The 16,539-nt window shown below is 32.2% G+C and overlaps 2 protein-coding genes and 1 long non-coding RNA gene across 11 annotated transcripts in view; all 3 read right to left on the bottom strand.

Moving 5' to 3' along the window:
* LOC117104236 (protogenin-like) overlaps nt 1-696 on the bottom strand; it is an 8,914-nt gene extending 8,218 nt beyond the window's left edge. For all 8 annotated transcript variants that reach the window (XM_033244933.1, XM_033244941.1, XM_033244938.1 and 5 more), the window contains exon 1: nt 501-696. In XM_033244933.1, coding sequence (XP_033100824.1) covers nt 501-588 — 88 coding nt within the window. In that variant the 5' untranslated portion in view covers nt 589-696. The remainder of the gene's footprint in view (nt 1-500) is intronic.
* A 5,648-nt stretch (nt 697-6,344) lies between these two features.
* On the bottom strand, nt 6,345-7,895 carry LOC117104231. The gene is made up of 4 exons (XR_004444714.1): nt 7,737-7,895; nt 7,303-7,433; nt 6,981-7,019; nt 6,345-6,482 (listed from the first exon to the last, which is right to left on the bottom strand). It is a non-coding gene; the product is annotated as an uncharacterized LOC117104231 (long non-coding RNA).
* Nucleotides 7,896-8,748: 853 nt separating this feature from the next.
* On the bottom strand, nt 8,749-13,844 carry LOC117104235 (protogenin A-like). Of its 2 annotated transcripts, none has more exons than XM_033244931.1 (4): nt 13,642-13,844; nt 9,503-9,838; nt 9,079-9,381; nt 8,749-8,879 (listed from the first exon to the last, which is right to left on the bottom strand). In XM_033244931.1, the coding sequence occupies exons 1-4, from the start codon at nt 13,670-13,672 to the stop codon at nt 8,785-8,787; spliced, it is 765 nt and encodes a 254-aa protein (XP_033100822.1). In that variant the 5' UTR covers nt 13,673-13,844; the 3' UTR covers nt 8,749-8,784. The 2 variants fall into 2 exon arrangements, with proteins under 2 accessions (XP_033100822.1, XP_033100823.1); XM_033244932.1 differs by having other exon boundaries at nt 13,671-13,844.
* Between the last annotated feature and the right edge of the window lie 2,695 nt (nt 13,845-16,539).

Raw genomic sequence — 16,539 nt, 5'->3', positions numbered from 1 at the left:
TGGCGCCACCCCTGTTCTACGTTCACATCGAATAGACCTTTCAGAAGTGTCTATCACACACTTAACAACTGACCAAGGAACCAGGAATACGCGCATGTCCTTCAAACAATGTGTTGTCCCAAAACGCACGTGAGCTTACGTACAGTACATTTACGCTATGGTTTTGTGGGCCTAAAAAAACAATATTCAAGGGGCGGGTCTTAGCAGAAAGTGCCATTAATTCATTATGTCATCTCAGATTGTTTTTTATCGCAATGTCAATTGTTCCAAGTCTTTAAAACTCTCTCATTTTGTATGTTATCTAATGAAGTTTTAAGATACAAAGTACTGTAAGCAATTGAAGCACCGGATTGACTTTTGTATGTTTCTAAAATTGAAAGCATAATAGGCCTACTAAATTATATAATATTATATAACTCAACATAGACAGAATATACTGACCCGTATTTTTACTTAGCCCGTCTGCAGGGAACTAACAGAAACACAAAAATTATATTTACCAAAGTGTAAAAACAAGTTGATCAGGCAGACCGAGTAAATTTTCCAATGGTGCACACAGTGTTTTGCTTCAGTGTTATACAGAGTCATAATTAATGAAACAATGGCGCGCCTACACTATCAGCAGACCAATACGTTTACCTCATTGCTGCATAGTTTTACAGTTGATAGCCTGAAATAAAAATGTTCTGGCGCAAAATGAGTTTAACGCCCTCTTAACTCTTTTCCTGTTATAGCACGACCGATACAAAAAAAAAATATATATATATATATATATTGCATTGGCTGTCATGGCGACGAGGTCCTATATTTTTTTCATGCATAAATTTTGAAAGCTCAATGTAAACAGGACTTCTGCTTTCGGTGCTTTAGAGTAGGCCTACTGATGAACATAGCATCCCTCCATACTTCAAGTTGTTGATCTGTGAAGTATTTCTACAGTTACACAGAAACTGGAAGTCTCAGTGATCATTATAGCAAATAACTAATAACTTTACAATAATATAGTGTCCAAGTATTAATTTTTTTTAAACCTTTACACGTTTAACTATACTATATCACTCTATACTATGTCATAGCTTAGGAATGTTTTCTTTAAAAAAATTGCTAGAACCAATAATATTTTAGTTCCTGCTTTAGTGTTTTTTGTATGCAGTTATAGTATACTTTTGGCTGGAATTATATAAACACTTATATACTAGCCGTTTTACCGGTTAATAAACCTTCACTACATGTCAGTAACTATCTTCCAGGATGTCGAAACACAATCGATCCGACCAGTTACCAAGATTGTTGCACGTAATTCATCCATCTATAATTCCCTCTCCCCACCTATTAGCCTAAATCCATGGAGGACAGCATGAAGTGCGATTTGAGGACAATCTCACTGGTACACATACTTGGTATTAAATTGGACAATTTGGGATCTTCAAGCATGTTATTCTTGTGTGATTTGAGTTGTTTTATTAGTAAACTGGTAAAAAAGAGGTTAAATTTTACGAGAACATTGCTAATACGTTGATGAAAAGACTATTATAAAAGTGATCGAATAATTGATTGTAAAGACAATATTATTATAACATTATAACGGATGCTTAATTTCATTAAATGTATGGTACTTTATGCCCATACCAACTCCTCTTGCAAACAGATTCATATTTTTTAAAGGTGCAATGGCGTCATAATTAAACTCGTAACTTCAAAAAGATCGCTAAAAGTGATCGAAGCACAGGTAAAGCATGGTTTCCAAAATCGCTACACGCTAACGCCGACTCATTTGGAGACGCTGGTTGGTCAGTTGAATCAGGGAGCGTTCTGTCGGGACAGATACGCAGAGCAAGGATTGCAGTGAAAATGCTGTAGCGACTGTGTAGTGATTCTATGGAAACTAGGCTTTAATGATTTTTATTTTATAAGGCCTATGTGATTAACCGAACTGGTATTGCAAAGAAACAGATAAATTTCATGATTGCTGTTTTTCGTTGAGTATCTCTACGTATACGCGTTTAATACCTTCCATATAGGCCTAAATGAATATTTAACACGATATATATAACACGTTGACTGCCAGTCAGACCTTTTTTTTAAGGTTCCTTCCCGTATGCCAAAACAAGTTTACATGTACAAACATACTTTTTTGAAATTTTATCTAGTCATACGTCATCAAAATGATATGTCTAATAAATTGGCGGGAAAATATTAGGGGGCGAGTATACTCGTCGACGGCACTGATAGAACGTTTTATTGACTATGCCAAGTGCGAGTTATCTCGTCCGCTTTTTGCATGGGTTGGTATATGTTCAAAGGACGCCCCCACTTGTGCCACTCGAGTGTACACTACCGGCAACATAACACAACAAACATACATACGTAATATGTACGTTATCGTCTAGGTGTATCTTCCCCGAACTACCAGAGCCGTTGAGTCTGAGGTTCTTCAATGTATAACAAAGAAATTATAAAGGCTAGAAAGTTACCCCGATTTTGACGAGAATACTCGTCCCTGGCGCCCCAGCAACACACTGTGAGCGAGTATACTCGTCGCTGGCAGCCAACGTGTTAATTCTTAGTTCTCATGAAGTTGACCTAGAGTACTAGGACCATTATGTACAAAATAATATGTATATTGCTTCTTTTGGCAAGATAATTCTAATATTCCCTCCGAAGCAGTGGTTTACGTCACAGGATCCCCATAGAGGAATTAGTATGGTATCACATTGTTGATTATTGCCATTTTGTCCTTTATTAAAGCCTACTAATTAGCACTCATACGATGATTATATCATTGACGACATGTTTCTCTTTTTTTTAAATTTAATCTCAAAAATATTACATCTATAATAAGTGTAGAAAGGAAAATGAAAGCTTATTACAAAAACACATACAGCATTTGATTAATTTTATTTTGAATCTTATGTTAATCATTAATACATGACTATAATAGACAATTATGACCAAAAATTAATAACATTTACTGTATTATGATAATAATTGATTACATGTGTTACGATGTGTTATTCTATGATTTGTACAAAATACCGGTATGTATTTGAAAATTACATTACAACTGGGTTGTCATAATTCCACTGTAGATCTTATACTTGTTATCTGCTCCTGGCTCAACGTTGTATGCCGTATAAGCCTGGAAAATTCAAAATATCAAAAATTATATTAATTTTTATAGGTTTTGTGACAGTAGCATAGTCAGTTTTCAACTCGCAAGAGTTAAGTGCAATCTTTTCGTAATCCAAAGCGCGTACAATGTAGTTCTAGGGGACCGGAGTTAGGCTTACATCCATTGTGAAGTTTAGCATTTCTATTGAGATATTGAATTGATTGACTTGGTGTTTTGTTTTAAATTGCGTTTGTATTTTGCATGTATCTGTATATTTCCAAAACTTAATATTACTTATAGTTTGTGATGCATTCCTCTAAAATTAATTTTGCATATGTGTTTCATTCCAGAATATATTCATCAATGTAAATTATATATATATAATGTATATATGTATATATATATTATATATATATATATATAATAATAATATATATGTATATATAGAGAGAGAGGGAGAGAGGGGGAGGGGGGAGAGGAGAGAGAGTTTATTACAAATTAAGTATCTTTGTATGCCGCCTTTGATTAGGTTCTATTGCTATTTTAATTTGTAACCAATACCACTTCCTTATACTTGCTTTACTTTGTATATTTTTTTGTCCTTACACTGAGAAGGAACACAGGAGTTTTTGAAATATTTGTGATTTAATAAATTATATTGCTTCATAGTATGTTTACAACTCATAGCTGTTTTTGTTTTGTATTTTTTTTTTTGCTGTCTTTCTATATTTTATTTATCGAAGCAAGCAAAATTTTAAAAAAGTATGGCAAATCTTGTCAAACATCGAGAATTGAAAACGAATTTTATATACCGGTCCCTGGAAGATGACTCAGTCTGTTATCTATTATTAAGGACTAGGACTAAGTCAGATGATAATGGAGTATTTTTCTCTGCCTCTTGGCTTCTCGTTTGAAAATGTTTTTTAATTATATTTTGTAATTCTTCAACTTCAACTTCAACTTTATTTTCAAATAAGTATAAGTAATATAAAATTCAAATAAATACATAAACCAACATAGGAAGGAGCTAGAAAATTGTGTAAACACTAATCAAGTCCAGCCCCTTTAAACGTAAAAAAATTGCATAATTCTATATAAAGGGCAAAATTATTACTTTTTCAACTTAAAAAATATCAAATATACCATTTCAAAGCAAAAGAATAAATAAAATTTATCAAAAAAATCATTTCGAAGAAAATATATAGTACATACATTATTACATAAATATACAAATAAATAATGGGTAAGTTTACTTCAATAAAAATGTATGTGGTCCTGATCTGGATCTGAATTTGTCATACTCCGAAAAAAACACAGATTCCTTCATCACATCAGAGATTTATTGACCTGACCCCACACTCCCCCCCCCCTCCCGTTTGACAGTTTGAAGACCTACCAGAAATGAATTTTGAAGCTTTTAAAATCTGTGGTATCGTTTTGTGGCAATTTCTTCTAGTAAGGTATCGCAAACGGGAAGGAGCTAGTGACATAAATCATTGTTCTAACAGGTATTTGCATGTAGGAGTATATTTGTTTGTTTGCTCTTATGATTAAAACAAAGATATAGGTCCCCTATGTATGATAATTCTTTGATCCAATGCTTTTGAAGTAAAATTCTCTTGACTTATTGACATAATGATGTTTTTAAAATGCTGTTAGTTTCCTGTGACTGAATGAAAACAACGTTTGGGCCAGGGGCGGATCCAGCTTGCCAGAAAAGAGGGGATGCAATTTGCGAGCGAAGCGAGCAGCCTTAGGCTGGGGGCCAAGGGGCCGTTTAGGGCCCCCGTAAGGGTCCAGGGGCAGAGCCCCTGGTTGGGGTCCTACATGGTTGGGGTTCCTTGAAGCCCAGCACATTTGAGGAATATGAGGTTGTACTGAGTCGATTTTATGGTAGTTTTCAGTAACAAATAAATAAAAAAAAATATATGTGTATGTCTTTTAATAGAAATGTTAATATACAGGGTACCTAGCAATATGCAACTATGAAATGTTGAAATGAAACTAACAGCTGTGGGTTTCAGTGCCTCTTCCACGAAAATCTCAAACATAGTCTTTGACAACGTGTAAAGACTCATAAATGTACACCATTTCAAAAGAGAAATTTCACTTCTAGAAAACATGATAAATGACATCAAGCATAAAAATCAGAAAATCAGCAAAAAGGAAAACTAATATCCAAAATCCGTTAAAAAAAAAATCCGCTATTGTATATTAACATTGAGTAATTTATAAGTGTTCTATTTCTCACCAAGTGGATTTATGAATAGCACTCTCCTAGCATGTTTTTGATAGGAAAAGAAGACTTAAACACTGTTGGTGTAATTTTTTCTTTTGTTTTTTTTTTTGTTTTTGTTTTTTGAAAAAAATAGGGGGGGGGGGCGTACGCCCCTTACGCCACCCCCCACCCAAATCCGCCACTGGAAATAGGCCTAGGCAATAGGTTTAGGTAGGCCTACTTTGTTTCATGTCAATTAGAGACAACAGGATTATACAATTTCATATGTATTTCAAATGTAAATCAGTGATTATATTAGCGTGTTCAATTGCTGTCATCTTCGGATTCGGTTTAAACATCGTTTTTTATACATTATATTTCTGTCTTTAAGTATTGACAATTATCTGTGCTACAAGCACTACTCGGTCAAGTTCATAAAAAAATGTTTCTTAGGCAAGCATACGTATGTATACAATGGTTTCGGTCGCCATCTACCTGAGCTAAAATCTAGGCCTACATAACTACAGTATTATGTGTATCGTTTCCTTCTGTAAAATACATTTCCGTCGTAGAGTCCAATAGTTTATCGAAGACCATCATACGCTTTGTATTTTTATGTTTACTAACCAGTCTAGTCTACTGAATTTGGTGCTACATTCAAATTAGTAATTTTAAGTATTCTCTTTGTTTGCTTTGACGTTTATATAAGCAACTGGGTTGTCATCATTCCACTCTAGATCTTCATATGTCTTTTCCTTTGCACTCGAATCACGTTTATATGCCATATAAGCCTGTAAAATTAAGAATGACAAGCATTGTTGGTTTGTTTTTGTAGAATTGGACATATTAAAGATTGTTTTAAAGCTTAGCACGGATTTAGCTTTGAGATGTACTTGTATTTTTTGCCATTGGTCATTATCTTCTTTAATAAGCCCTCTGTAGTAATTATAGCCCTCTGTAGTAATAGTTATAGTAAAGAAATGGTCAAATAAGCGGAAGCTTTAGAAGAATCGAATCATCAAGTAAGTAAGACTAAAGGGAGTTTACAGCTTCATTATTATGATAATGCTATGTTGTAAAGCAATGTTTGCTTGACTGGTGCAGCATTTTCCTTACCAATGCTTGTTTATCTCTGGGTGTTGCTTGGAGTTCCTTTAAGATAAGTAATAATATAATATCATTTATGTATTTATTTATGTATTTATTTTTATGTATTTTAAGTCTGTTAAAAATGCCAAAAAAAACACCCATCGATCTGAGGAGTTCTTTTATTAACTGTGGATGACTTTTCGTAAAAGTATACCTGTAATTTGCTACATTGTACGGTAAGAATTCGACCAAACTTAAGTATATGGAATTATTCACAAAGAGCACGCGCATATTTTACGCAGGTCTAATGTAGCATGCAAAACTCTAATTAGGTCATTCTGTTCCGTTCGTTCCCAATCACCCCGAACCGTAAAACAATTAAGCTCCCCACGGATCCATGTCTCCAATGTGAATGTACCAGTTTATTTTTTTTTCTGAATGATGTCTAGTAGATAAATCATTTGAATATAGGTCTGTGAGAAATTAAATGTTTTAATTAACATTTTAAATGCTTTTGAGGATTTAGAGGCCTATATGCGAGTATTCCTTTATCCTTCTTACCGCCGGTTCTTCGTAATGTCTGGATGTTCCTTTGGTTACCTTTAAAGTAAATTATATAAAATTAAAACAGTTAAGTAGATAAAAAACAAAAAAACATTTAATCAAGTTTTTTCCACTTTTAGTAGCCTACAGTTTATCATTCTAATACTGGTCTTCAACACGATAGACGTCAATACCAGTCGTCTTCATCGTAATTTATTGTATAGCAAGCAAACAACATTATCATAAATGAAACATTCATATGCTTAATGATGTCCAATGACAGAAATTTAATGAACTTAGCCCGTCAGACGGGCGCTATCCTATCCCGTATGTATCTCACCTGTGCCTTTGGATTTCTGATCTTTCCGAGGACGACAGATATAGATGAAGATAAAAGGACTCCCAAAAAGAAACTTAGAAACGTCAATCCAACAAGAAGACTAGTATTTGAACCTGAACATTTCTGTGGTACTTTGGTAAAATAATAGTGATAATAAACAGTGTATTACAAACATCTGAAATGTGTTAGTCAATCATTTTCTAAATTTGCAAACAACTAAAGATATTGTATTACTGAAATTATCATACACAACTAATGTTTATAGGTTTTCCAAAATAGGGAAAGCATGCTTCTGAAGTGTTACTTATATTTTAATTGTTCGATTAGTCGATCCACAAACAGACTAACAGAGCAAATGATTTAAATACCAAACAACTAAGCGACGACCGAATTCGAATATCTTCAACAATTGGATGAACAAAAAAAACACGTACCAGTGGCTGAAATACTTGCTATGGATGTTAATGATGGTACTATTAAAATAAAATTCTTTCATTAGAAAATAAAACCAAATATAGTGATATACATGTATGCCCGATAAGCAAACTTCACAATTGGTGATGGTGTCCTCATTCATATTTAAAATAATATAAATGAGGACACCGCCACCAATTATATTAATAATATATAATTGGTGGTGGTGTCCTTATTAAAAAATAACATTCTTTGTCAAAAAACTTAAACTTTTAGTGAGAATGAAATAGAAGCCCTTTTGGGTCGAGTAAATTTACAACATTCTCTCTTGGGAGTACCCAATTTTACCTAAATTTTTAAAATATTTTTTTATCCTATAAAGGAAACGCGATTTACAGTTGAGGCATTCAAATACCTTAGAGTAGTTTAGGATCGTAAATTAACATGGTTAGAATATGACAAATTAACATGCAATATCTCAAAAAGTATTGGCGTTATCCAGTTGTATAATCCTTTTTAAATGTTTAAAAGACCAAGCCCTATTATAATATATCTGAGCTGGAGTATTTATTATCTGCGGAAAGTAAAATTATTTCTAGTCTGCTTAAAAGTACTTGAAGAGAATTTGAAAGTTTAACATTACAATTCGACCAGACACAGTTACAATTATCAAACATGTTCAATCAGAGTATTCATGCTTTTTTGACTTCTTGTACAATGAATACTCTAATTGAACACCAATTGAATAATATGCAGGGTAAAAGAACCTTTGTTTACAGATAAATTAAATTATGGAATAAACGCCCAGATAATATTAAAACAATCTTTGAATCCTCGACTCTTTTATAGTTTAAAACTATATGTCAAATCCTTATTAGATAACTTACATCAATTTTTTATGCTTATTTTATTATTCTTCAATGTAAATTATTGTATTGTAAATATTTGAAGAATTTTTTTAATGATGTTTCTTTAATAGTTTTCTTTTTTTTTATATAATACTGAAAGTGTTATTTCAGTATAAAAACAGATGAATAAAAAATAAATAAATTGATGTCTTCATGTTTTCTATTCATTTGCAAATAATCGTACATATAAAAAATATGAATGAAGGGAAGACCTACCTACGGAGAAAGAACTGGCTATGGATGTCGTTGATGGAACTAATGAGAAAAACAAGATTATGTTTTAAAAATTTAAAAAAAAAAACATAATTTCATATTTAACAGAAACATTATTAGCTGGCAATAATAATGTAAATTTTACAAAATACAGCTTTCTGTACTGTCATCGATAGTATTTATTTTTATATTATGAAATACTGTATTGTAATTACCTAATTATTCCTATAATTGTACTTACAAGTAGGCCTAAACAATGATAGTGTCCCTGTATTACTCAGCTTTCCTTCATCCCCACTGTAAGCTGAATTCTCTGTTTGACATTGGTAATCTCCTTCGTCCATTTCGTTGACTCCGCTGATCTCTAATGTTGTGTCTGACTGTGGATACTTCTCAGTATCAGACACATTAAGTACGCCGCCATTTTTGATCCACGTGATAATGATAGGTGTTGGAACACCATCAGGCAAAGGGCACAAGAATGTTGCAGTTGTGTTTATGATGACTGATTTCTCTTTTGGCATCAAAGTTGGTGCATCAAGGTCTGTAATGACAGTTAATTTTTTTTTCTAAATAAAAAATCAAGCAAATCTTGGTATATCTAGGCTAATCATTGCAAGAATACAAAAAATACAATAAAATAATGATGTGAAGTCAGTACTTACAGTAGACTGTTAAATCTGAGACATTTTCTGCCATGTCAGAATTTGTTGTAACTACTCTAAACAGGTAATAACCTGCATCCTCTACTTCAACATTAGATATAATAAGGCTTCCATTATCACTTAAGCTGTATCTACCGCTGGGTTGTGGGTTTCCAGTGATATTGGTTATAATAGATTCTCCTTCAACACCATTTTCATTACTTTTGAACCAAGCCAAAAAAGAAAAATCGTCTCCTGGTTCAAGTGTCAATGTATACGTCATTAATGCATTTCCACCTAATATTGCTGTAGCAGGATCTACTGTCACAGATCTAGATTGAGCAAGGACACCTGGAACTAAGCAAAAAAATGAATTTACATTTTATAATACAAGACTGATTTAAACAAGGACACATGGAACCAAGCAAAAGTTAGCAACTAACCCATTTCGAATTATAATGAACAAAAACATGTAAAACATGAAGCAAAGAAGATTGAGTAGTAGCTTATTAAAGGGGGTGTCTATAAAACAAATACCAAAGTCCAAAGACCCAAAAAAGGGACCCCTATTTTTTCTCTTTTATTTTGATGATAATAAGCCAAGCAGTTACGACATTTTGTGGGCGTCTGTTTGTAAAATTTTTAAGGGTCTTCGTTTTATATTTATTTATTTATTCAACTTTCTTTTATGAGGGTTTGCTGACTCAAAGAGGCCCCTTATAACAAATACAAAACATACAGTATAACAAAACAAATACAGTAATACATGTAAAATATATAAAGCACAATTATAAAATAGATTTTCGTTAAAATTAAAAAAAAAAACAATTGCATAAACAAGATATAAAATTTCAATTTTAATAAAAGCAGTCATTAAGATGATTTTAGTGCTATTTTTAGTTTATTTTTAAAAGAATAAAATGTATTGCAATTTCGTATGTCATTAGAAAGTGAATTAAGATAGGACGGACCTTTATAAATAAAACTACTTTTAAACATTTCAGTTCTCGGTTTGGGCAAATTATAATGACCAGCAGTACCTGCTCTAGTAGAAGTATATACGGTATACTACTGCACTGTAATGCATAGACCTGTTTTAATACTCTACTTAGATAGGCTTTTCTTTTTCCATCTTGATTTCAGATGTAAAAAAACGTTTTTCGATTTTTTTTTTCAATCATATAGTGATGTAGACTACCGTACTCATTTAAAAACATTTTGCTAGAAAATATTTTTGTTTTTGGATACGACGCCCCGTTATGGAGTTACGATTTTTTAAATAACGTGATGTCAGAAAATCAGCCAAAAAGCTTATCTTATTTCTGTTTATCTTGTTACTGATTCTCGATGTTTGTCATTACTTCAAGATGTCTACCGATTCGTGGAAAAGGCCTATTGTTAATTAATATATTACTTAAAACATGAAATAATATTTTATACTAATAGCGAGGCTATTAATTATTCCCTCAAACCAGGGTAAAAGCTGTAACTAATTTGTAGCCCAGTTGACCTTTAGCAGAGTTTATCTGTGGCCGAGTTGAATTGTGGCCGAGTGGGGTCCTCTCTCTAGTCATAAGGTTCGCTATATATAAGGTCCACTGTTCATAGGGTCCGCTGGTTATAAAGACAATGGTTTATAAGGTGCACTATTCATAATTCTTTAAATAGTCCACTATTCATAAAGCTCATTATTTATAACGTTCGCTAATTATAATAAAATAACGGGTTCGCTAGTCATAATAAAGGGTTCATTAGTCATAATCAAGAAAAGAGTTCGTTATTTATAATAGAAAAGTAGGACCGGTCCGTTAATCATAAGTTCGCTATTCACAATAAAAAGGAGGTTCGCTATTCATAATAAAGAAATAGTTCGCTATTCATAATTTAAAAAAAAAGGAGATTCGCTATTCATAATTTAAAAAAGAGGTTCGTTATTCATAATAAAATGAAGTTCGCTATTCATAATTTTTTTTAAATGAGGTTCGCTTGTCATAATATATAAAAGATGGCGCTAGTCATAGAAAAAGAGGTTCGCTAGTCACAAAAAGAGGTCCGATATTTATAGTAAAAAAGGAGCCCCAACGCTAGTACAAATTTAATTGTAATACTTTATTAAATAACTCTTTAAATAATATGATGTCAACAAATAGAATTCTTTTAAATATTCAAAGCTTTTCAAATGTAAATATATAAATTTATAAAATATAAAAATATAGTCTTATCTAAACAACACGTAAAATGTTTGAATTATTAACTGTAACCATTAAATATAAACATGTATGTAGTATAAGGCCTAGCAATGGCTAGTGAAGTCTGTAGCATAGTCAAAATAAATATATATATATATTTATTTTATATCATATTTTATATTTCTGTTCCATATTTTTATCCATATAATGCTTTATTTTACCTATTTATGTGTGTAGTATAAGGCCTAGCAATGGCTAGTGAAGTCTGTAGCATAGTCAAAATAAATATATATATATATATATATATATTTATATATTTATTTTATATATTTTATATTTCTGTTCCATATTTTTATCCATATAATGCTTTATTTTACCTATTTATAATTTTCCATTTCCTGCTTATATCCTATTTCTCTATTTGTTTAGAAGCCATCCCCTCACAGTCAGCATATCGTGGGAACAGCCATTATCTGCTTTCTCATTCCTTATTGTTTATCTATACTCAGCATTAAGACATTGTCTTTGCTAGTAAGCTCTCTTACTTTAGATAACAACTCAGCTCTCTAGTTAATTCTTATTTACTATTTTTGTTTATTTCGCATTAAGTTTTAGTACCGCCCATGCTTTGTTGATAGGCCAATTAAATTTCAGGCAACTTGTAGCTAAGTATCTCTAATGTATATCACTCACGCTGATGAAGTCCACAGGAGTGGACAAAATATTCGTGTTTAATAAATTATGTTCCAAAAATACGTCAACTTGACTTTTGTTTTAATTGTCATCGCTTTCACCAATATATAAATATATATATAATAATGAGTATACTAATTAACCTGTTTACCAATAAACTATATAACAATATAATCTATACAGCAATTAACAGTTCCACCATGCATGATTGTTATTCAGTTATGATTTCACGTAAAATGAAAAAGCGTACAATTATAATCAAGTATGTACACATTTATTGACATTATGCCTATTAATAAAAAAATACAGTTAAAAACAAAAGAAATCCAGGAATGACAATAATGAAGGTGGTGGTTTAATGGGGAAAATTGTGCCGACCAGAGTGCACGCGGGGAGGCGTTTTATGGGGTGAAATTGAAATGCAGGGGCGGAATAATTTTGGGAGGTAAATAAAGAAAAAAAAAAGAAAGAAAAAGAAAAAAATGATTGCCCAGAACGCCTCAAATGTTGTTTTCGGGCGTTTAGAACACAAAAAGTTCACGGGGGACTGTCCCCGGACCCTTAATTTACGACAGTGTTGTCTCGATCGGCCCAACTTACTCTTATTGTAATACCAGTACACCATTTTTGTTTTCAAACTATAATTAGCTTTTTTATTATGACAAACCTTTTTTTTTTATTAATTTATTACCTTTTCTTTATTGATTTATTAACTAGCGAACGTTTTTTTACATTATGAATTGCGAACCCCTTTTTAATTATGAATAGCGAACTTCTTATAGTTATTATCAATAGCGAACCTCTTATTTTTATTATGAATAGCAAACCTCTTTTTTTTAATCATGAATAGTGAACCCCTATTTTTATTATGAATAGCGAACCTCTTTTTTTTTATAATGAATAACGAACCTTAAGAATAACGGTCCTTTATTTATATTATGAGTAGCGAACCATGCCTTGTGATCCTTTTAATAAATTATGTATAGTGACCCCTTTTCTTGATTATGACTAGCGAACCTAGCCTAGACCTAGTACAATGCTGTTCAGGATTCCGTCATAATATCTAACCCCGGTCTTCTTAAAACAAATTGTAGTCGTAGTTCGAGCTAAAACTTCAAAATTACGTAATTTCGTATTCTTACAATGAAGAACAACTAGACCAGGCCTAGCACTACGACTCTGCAGGCCGATTTTTCACTTAGGCTACCTAGTCAGCATAGGGCTTAAATCGCCGACTTATTTATTTACCCCACTAAAAACATGATTTTTGTAACTCACGATAAAGTGAAAAGAATAAAAACACTTGCATATGTAGGTCTGAAGTAGCTTCAATGTGTTCAAGAAAAGAGATAAACGTTTAGCTTCCAAAAAGGCGAAATTAAAACGTTTTCTAGCCGCATGCAATGCCTAGTTCCTGATTGACACGAAAATCCCCTATGGATCTTTGGTTGGTGCAAGGACTTTTAACTGTTACCAGAATAGGAAGCTGGCTGGTTTAAGCCGTACTTGAATTAGCCTTATGTGTGGTATTGTTATGCTAATCAACCAGATAAGCACAATCTGCACATGCTCAGAAAAGCAAAACTTTCCTTAGCCACACTATATCACACTGATTTTCGAGTCGATTCAGTCAAGACAGCCCGAGTAGAGTTTCATGCACGGGGGAAAAAAATCGCGACCGATACAAGCAAAAATATATGTACTGTATATATATTGCATTGACTTCCATGGCGACGAGATTCTATATTTGTTTTGCTATGCATACATTTTGAAAGCTCAATGTATAGGACTTCTGCTTTCGGTGTTTTAGAGTACTGATGAATACAGCATCCCTCTATACTTCAAGTTGTTGATCTGTGAAGTATTTCGATAGTTACACAGAAACTGGCAGCCTCAGGGATTATAATAGCAAATAAGTAGCTAATAACTTTATAGTGCCCCAGTACTTTTTTTAACCTTTACACATTAAGACATATTCCACCCTATGATTGGTCGGACTATTTCACTCTCCATCGTCGTAGATTAGGAATGTTTTCCTTTAAAAAAAATTGCTAGAATGAATAATATTTTAGTTCCTGCTTAGGGGATTTTGTTTGTTGTTGTTATTATTATTATTATTTCACTTTATTTCATATTTATATACATATTAAAAAGCAAGTTACAGATAGTATACTTTTGGCTGGAATTAAATAAACACTTATATACTATAGCCGTTTTACCGGTTAATAAGCCTTCACTACATGTCAGTAAATATAGCTTCCAGGATGTCGAAACACAATCGAACTGACCAGTTTCCAAGAGCCTCGCACGTATTCATCCATTTATAATTCCCCTTCCCAACTTATTAGCCTAAACCCATGTGATGTTTGCTCTTATTTCTAGAAAGTTTGGTCTGAAGATTGGTAAATTTATTATAAACAGCATGGAGTGCGATTTGAAGACAAACTCACTCGTACAAATAGGCCTACTTGGTATTAAATTGGACAATGTTTGGTATCTTCAAGCATGTTATTCTTGTGTGATTTGAGTTGTTTTATTAGTAAACTGGTAAAAAAAGAGGTTAAATTTTACGAGAAAATTGCTAATACGTTGGTGAAAGAAAAAATTATTGTTGAAGTGATTGATTAATTTATTGTAAAGAAAATATTTTTATACCATTATAACGGATGCTTAATTTCATTAATGTATGGTACTTTATGCCTATACCAACTCCTCTTGCAAATAAATTCATATTTTTTAAAGGTGCAATAGCGTCATAATTAAACTCGTAACTTCAAAAAGATCGCTAAAAGTGATCGAAGCATCACAGGTAAAGCATGGTTGCCAAAATCGCTACACGCTAACGCCGACTCATTTGGAGACGCTGGTTGGTCAGTTGAATCATGGAGCGTTCTGTCGTGACAGATACGCAGAGCAAGGATTGCAGTGAAATGCTGTAGTGACTGTGTAGTGATTCTATGGAAACTAGGCTTTAATGATTTTTATTTTATAAGGCCTATGTGATTATCCGAAATGGTATTGCAAAGAAACAGATAAATTTCATGATTGCTGTTTTTCGTTGGGTATCTCTACGTATACACGTTTAATACCTTCCATATAAATAAATATTTAAGTATAATAATAACTAATAATATATTTTAATGCTTAGTTCTCATGAAATTGACCTAGATTAGGACCAATATGTACAAAATAATATGTATATTGCTTCTTTTGGCAAGATAATTATAATATTTCCTCCGAAGCAGTGGTTTCCGTCACAGGATGTCTCACCATGGAGGAATTAATATGGTCTCACATTGTTGATTATTGTCATTTTGTCCTTTATTACCCATTAAAGCCTACATAATTTAGCACTCATACGATGATTATCATAGACGACATGTGTTTCTCATTCCTTTATTTAATCTGAAAAATAATATTTACATCCATAAGTGTCTTTTAAAATGTTTCTAATAATAGAAAGGAAAATGAAAGTTTATTTAAAAACACATACAGCATTTAATTTTATTTTGAATCTTATGTTATTTAATACATGACTACAATAGATAATTATGACCAAAAATTAATATTTATTATAATAATTATTGATTACATGTGTTCCTATGTGTTATTCTATGATTTGTACAAAATATATTTAAAAATTCAAGGGAAATTGCAGAATAAAATTAAATATCATTGTATAATTAATCAGCAACCCATACGTTGTAACTATTTTCTCGATTTCAGAGCAACATCACATTGAAATTAATATTCAAACGTAGTTTTTCACTTGACGTTTACATAGACAACTGGGTTGTCATAATTCCACTGTAGATCTTCATACTTGTTATCTGCTCCTGGCTCAACGTTGTACGCCGTATAAGCCTGAAAATATCAAGAATTATATTAATTTTTATAGGTTTTGTGACAGTAGCGTACTCATAAGAGGTAAGCGCAATCTTTGACCGGCGTTAGGCTTACATCCAGTGAATTGTGAAGTTAAGCATTTCTACTGAGATATTTAAATGATTGATTTGGTGTTTGCTTTCAATTGCGATTGTATTTTGCATGTAGGCCGTATTTGTATATTTTTAAAGCTGAATATTAAAATTTATATTTTGTGATGCAATACTTTAAACTTATTTTTGCATTTGTATGTGTTTCATTCCAGAATATATTCATTAATGTAAATAATAC

This window comes from Anneissia japonica, unplaced genomic scaffold (assembly GCF_011630105.1).
Source record: "Anneissia japonica isolate Jap-2015-1 unplaced genomic scaffold, ASM1163010v1 scaffold468_len270531_cov130, whole genome shotgun sequence".
Classification (NCBI taxonomy): Eukaryota; Metazoa; Echinodermata; class Crinoidea; order Comatulida; family Comatulidae; genus Anneissia; species Anneissia japonica.
This window is presented reverse-complemented; position numbering and strand designations above follow the sequence as displayed.

Coding starts and splice junctions, on each gene's coding strand:
- LOC117104235 (XM_033244931.1), bottom strand. CDS start 13,672: ATGCAAGTGTTTTTATTCTTTTCACTTTATC. Junction 9,382..9,502: donor CTCAGATTTAACAGTCTACT/GTAAGTACTGAC, acceptor CTGTCATTACAG/ACCTTGATGCACCAACTTTG. Junction 8,880..9,078: donor ATCATTGTTTAGGCCTACTT/GTAAGTACAATT, acceptor TTTTCTCATTAG/TTCCATCAACGACATCCATA.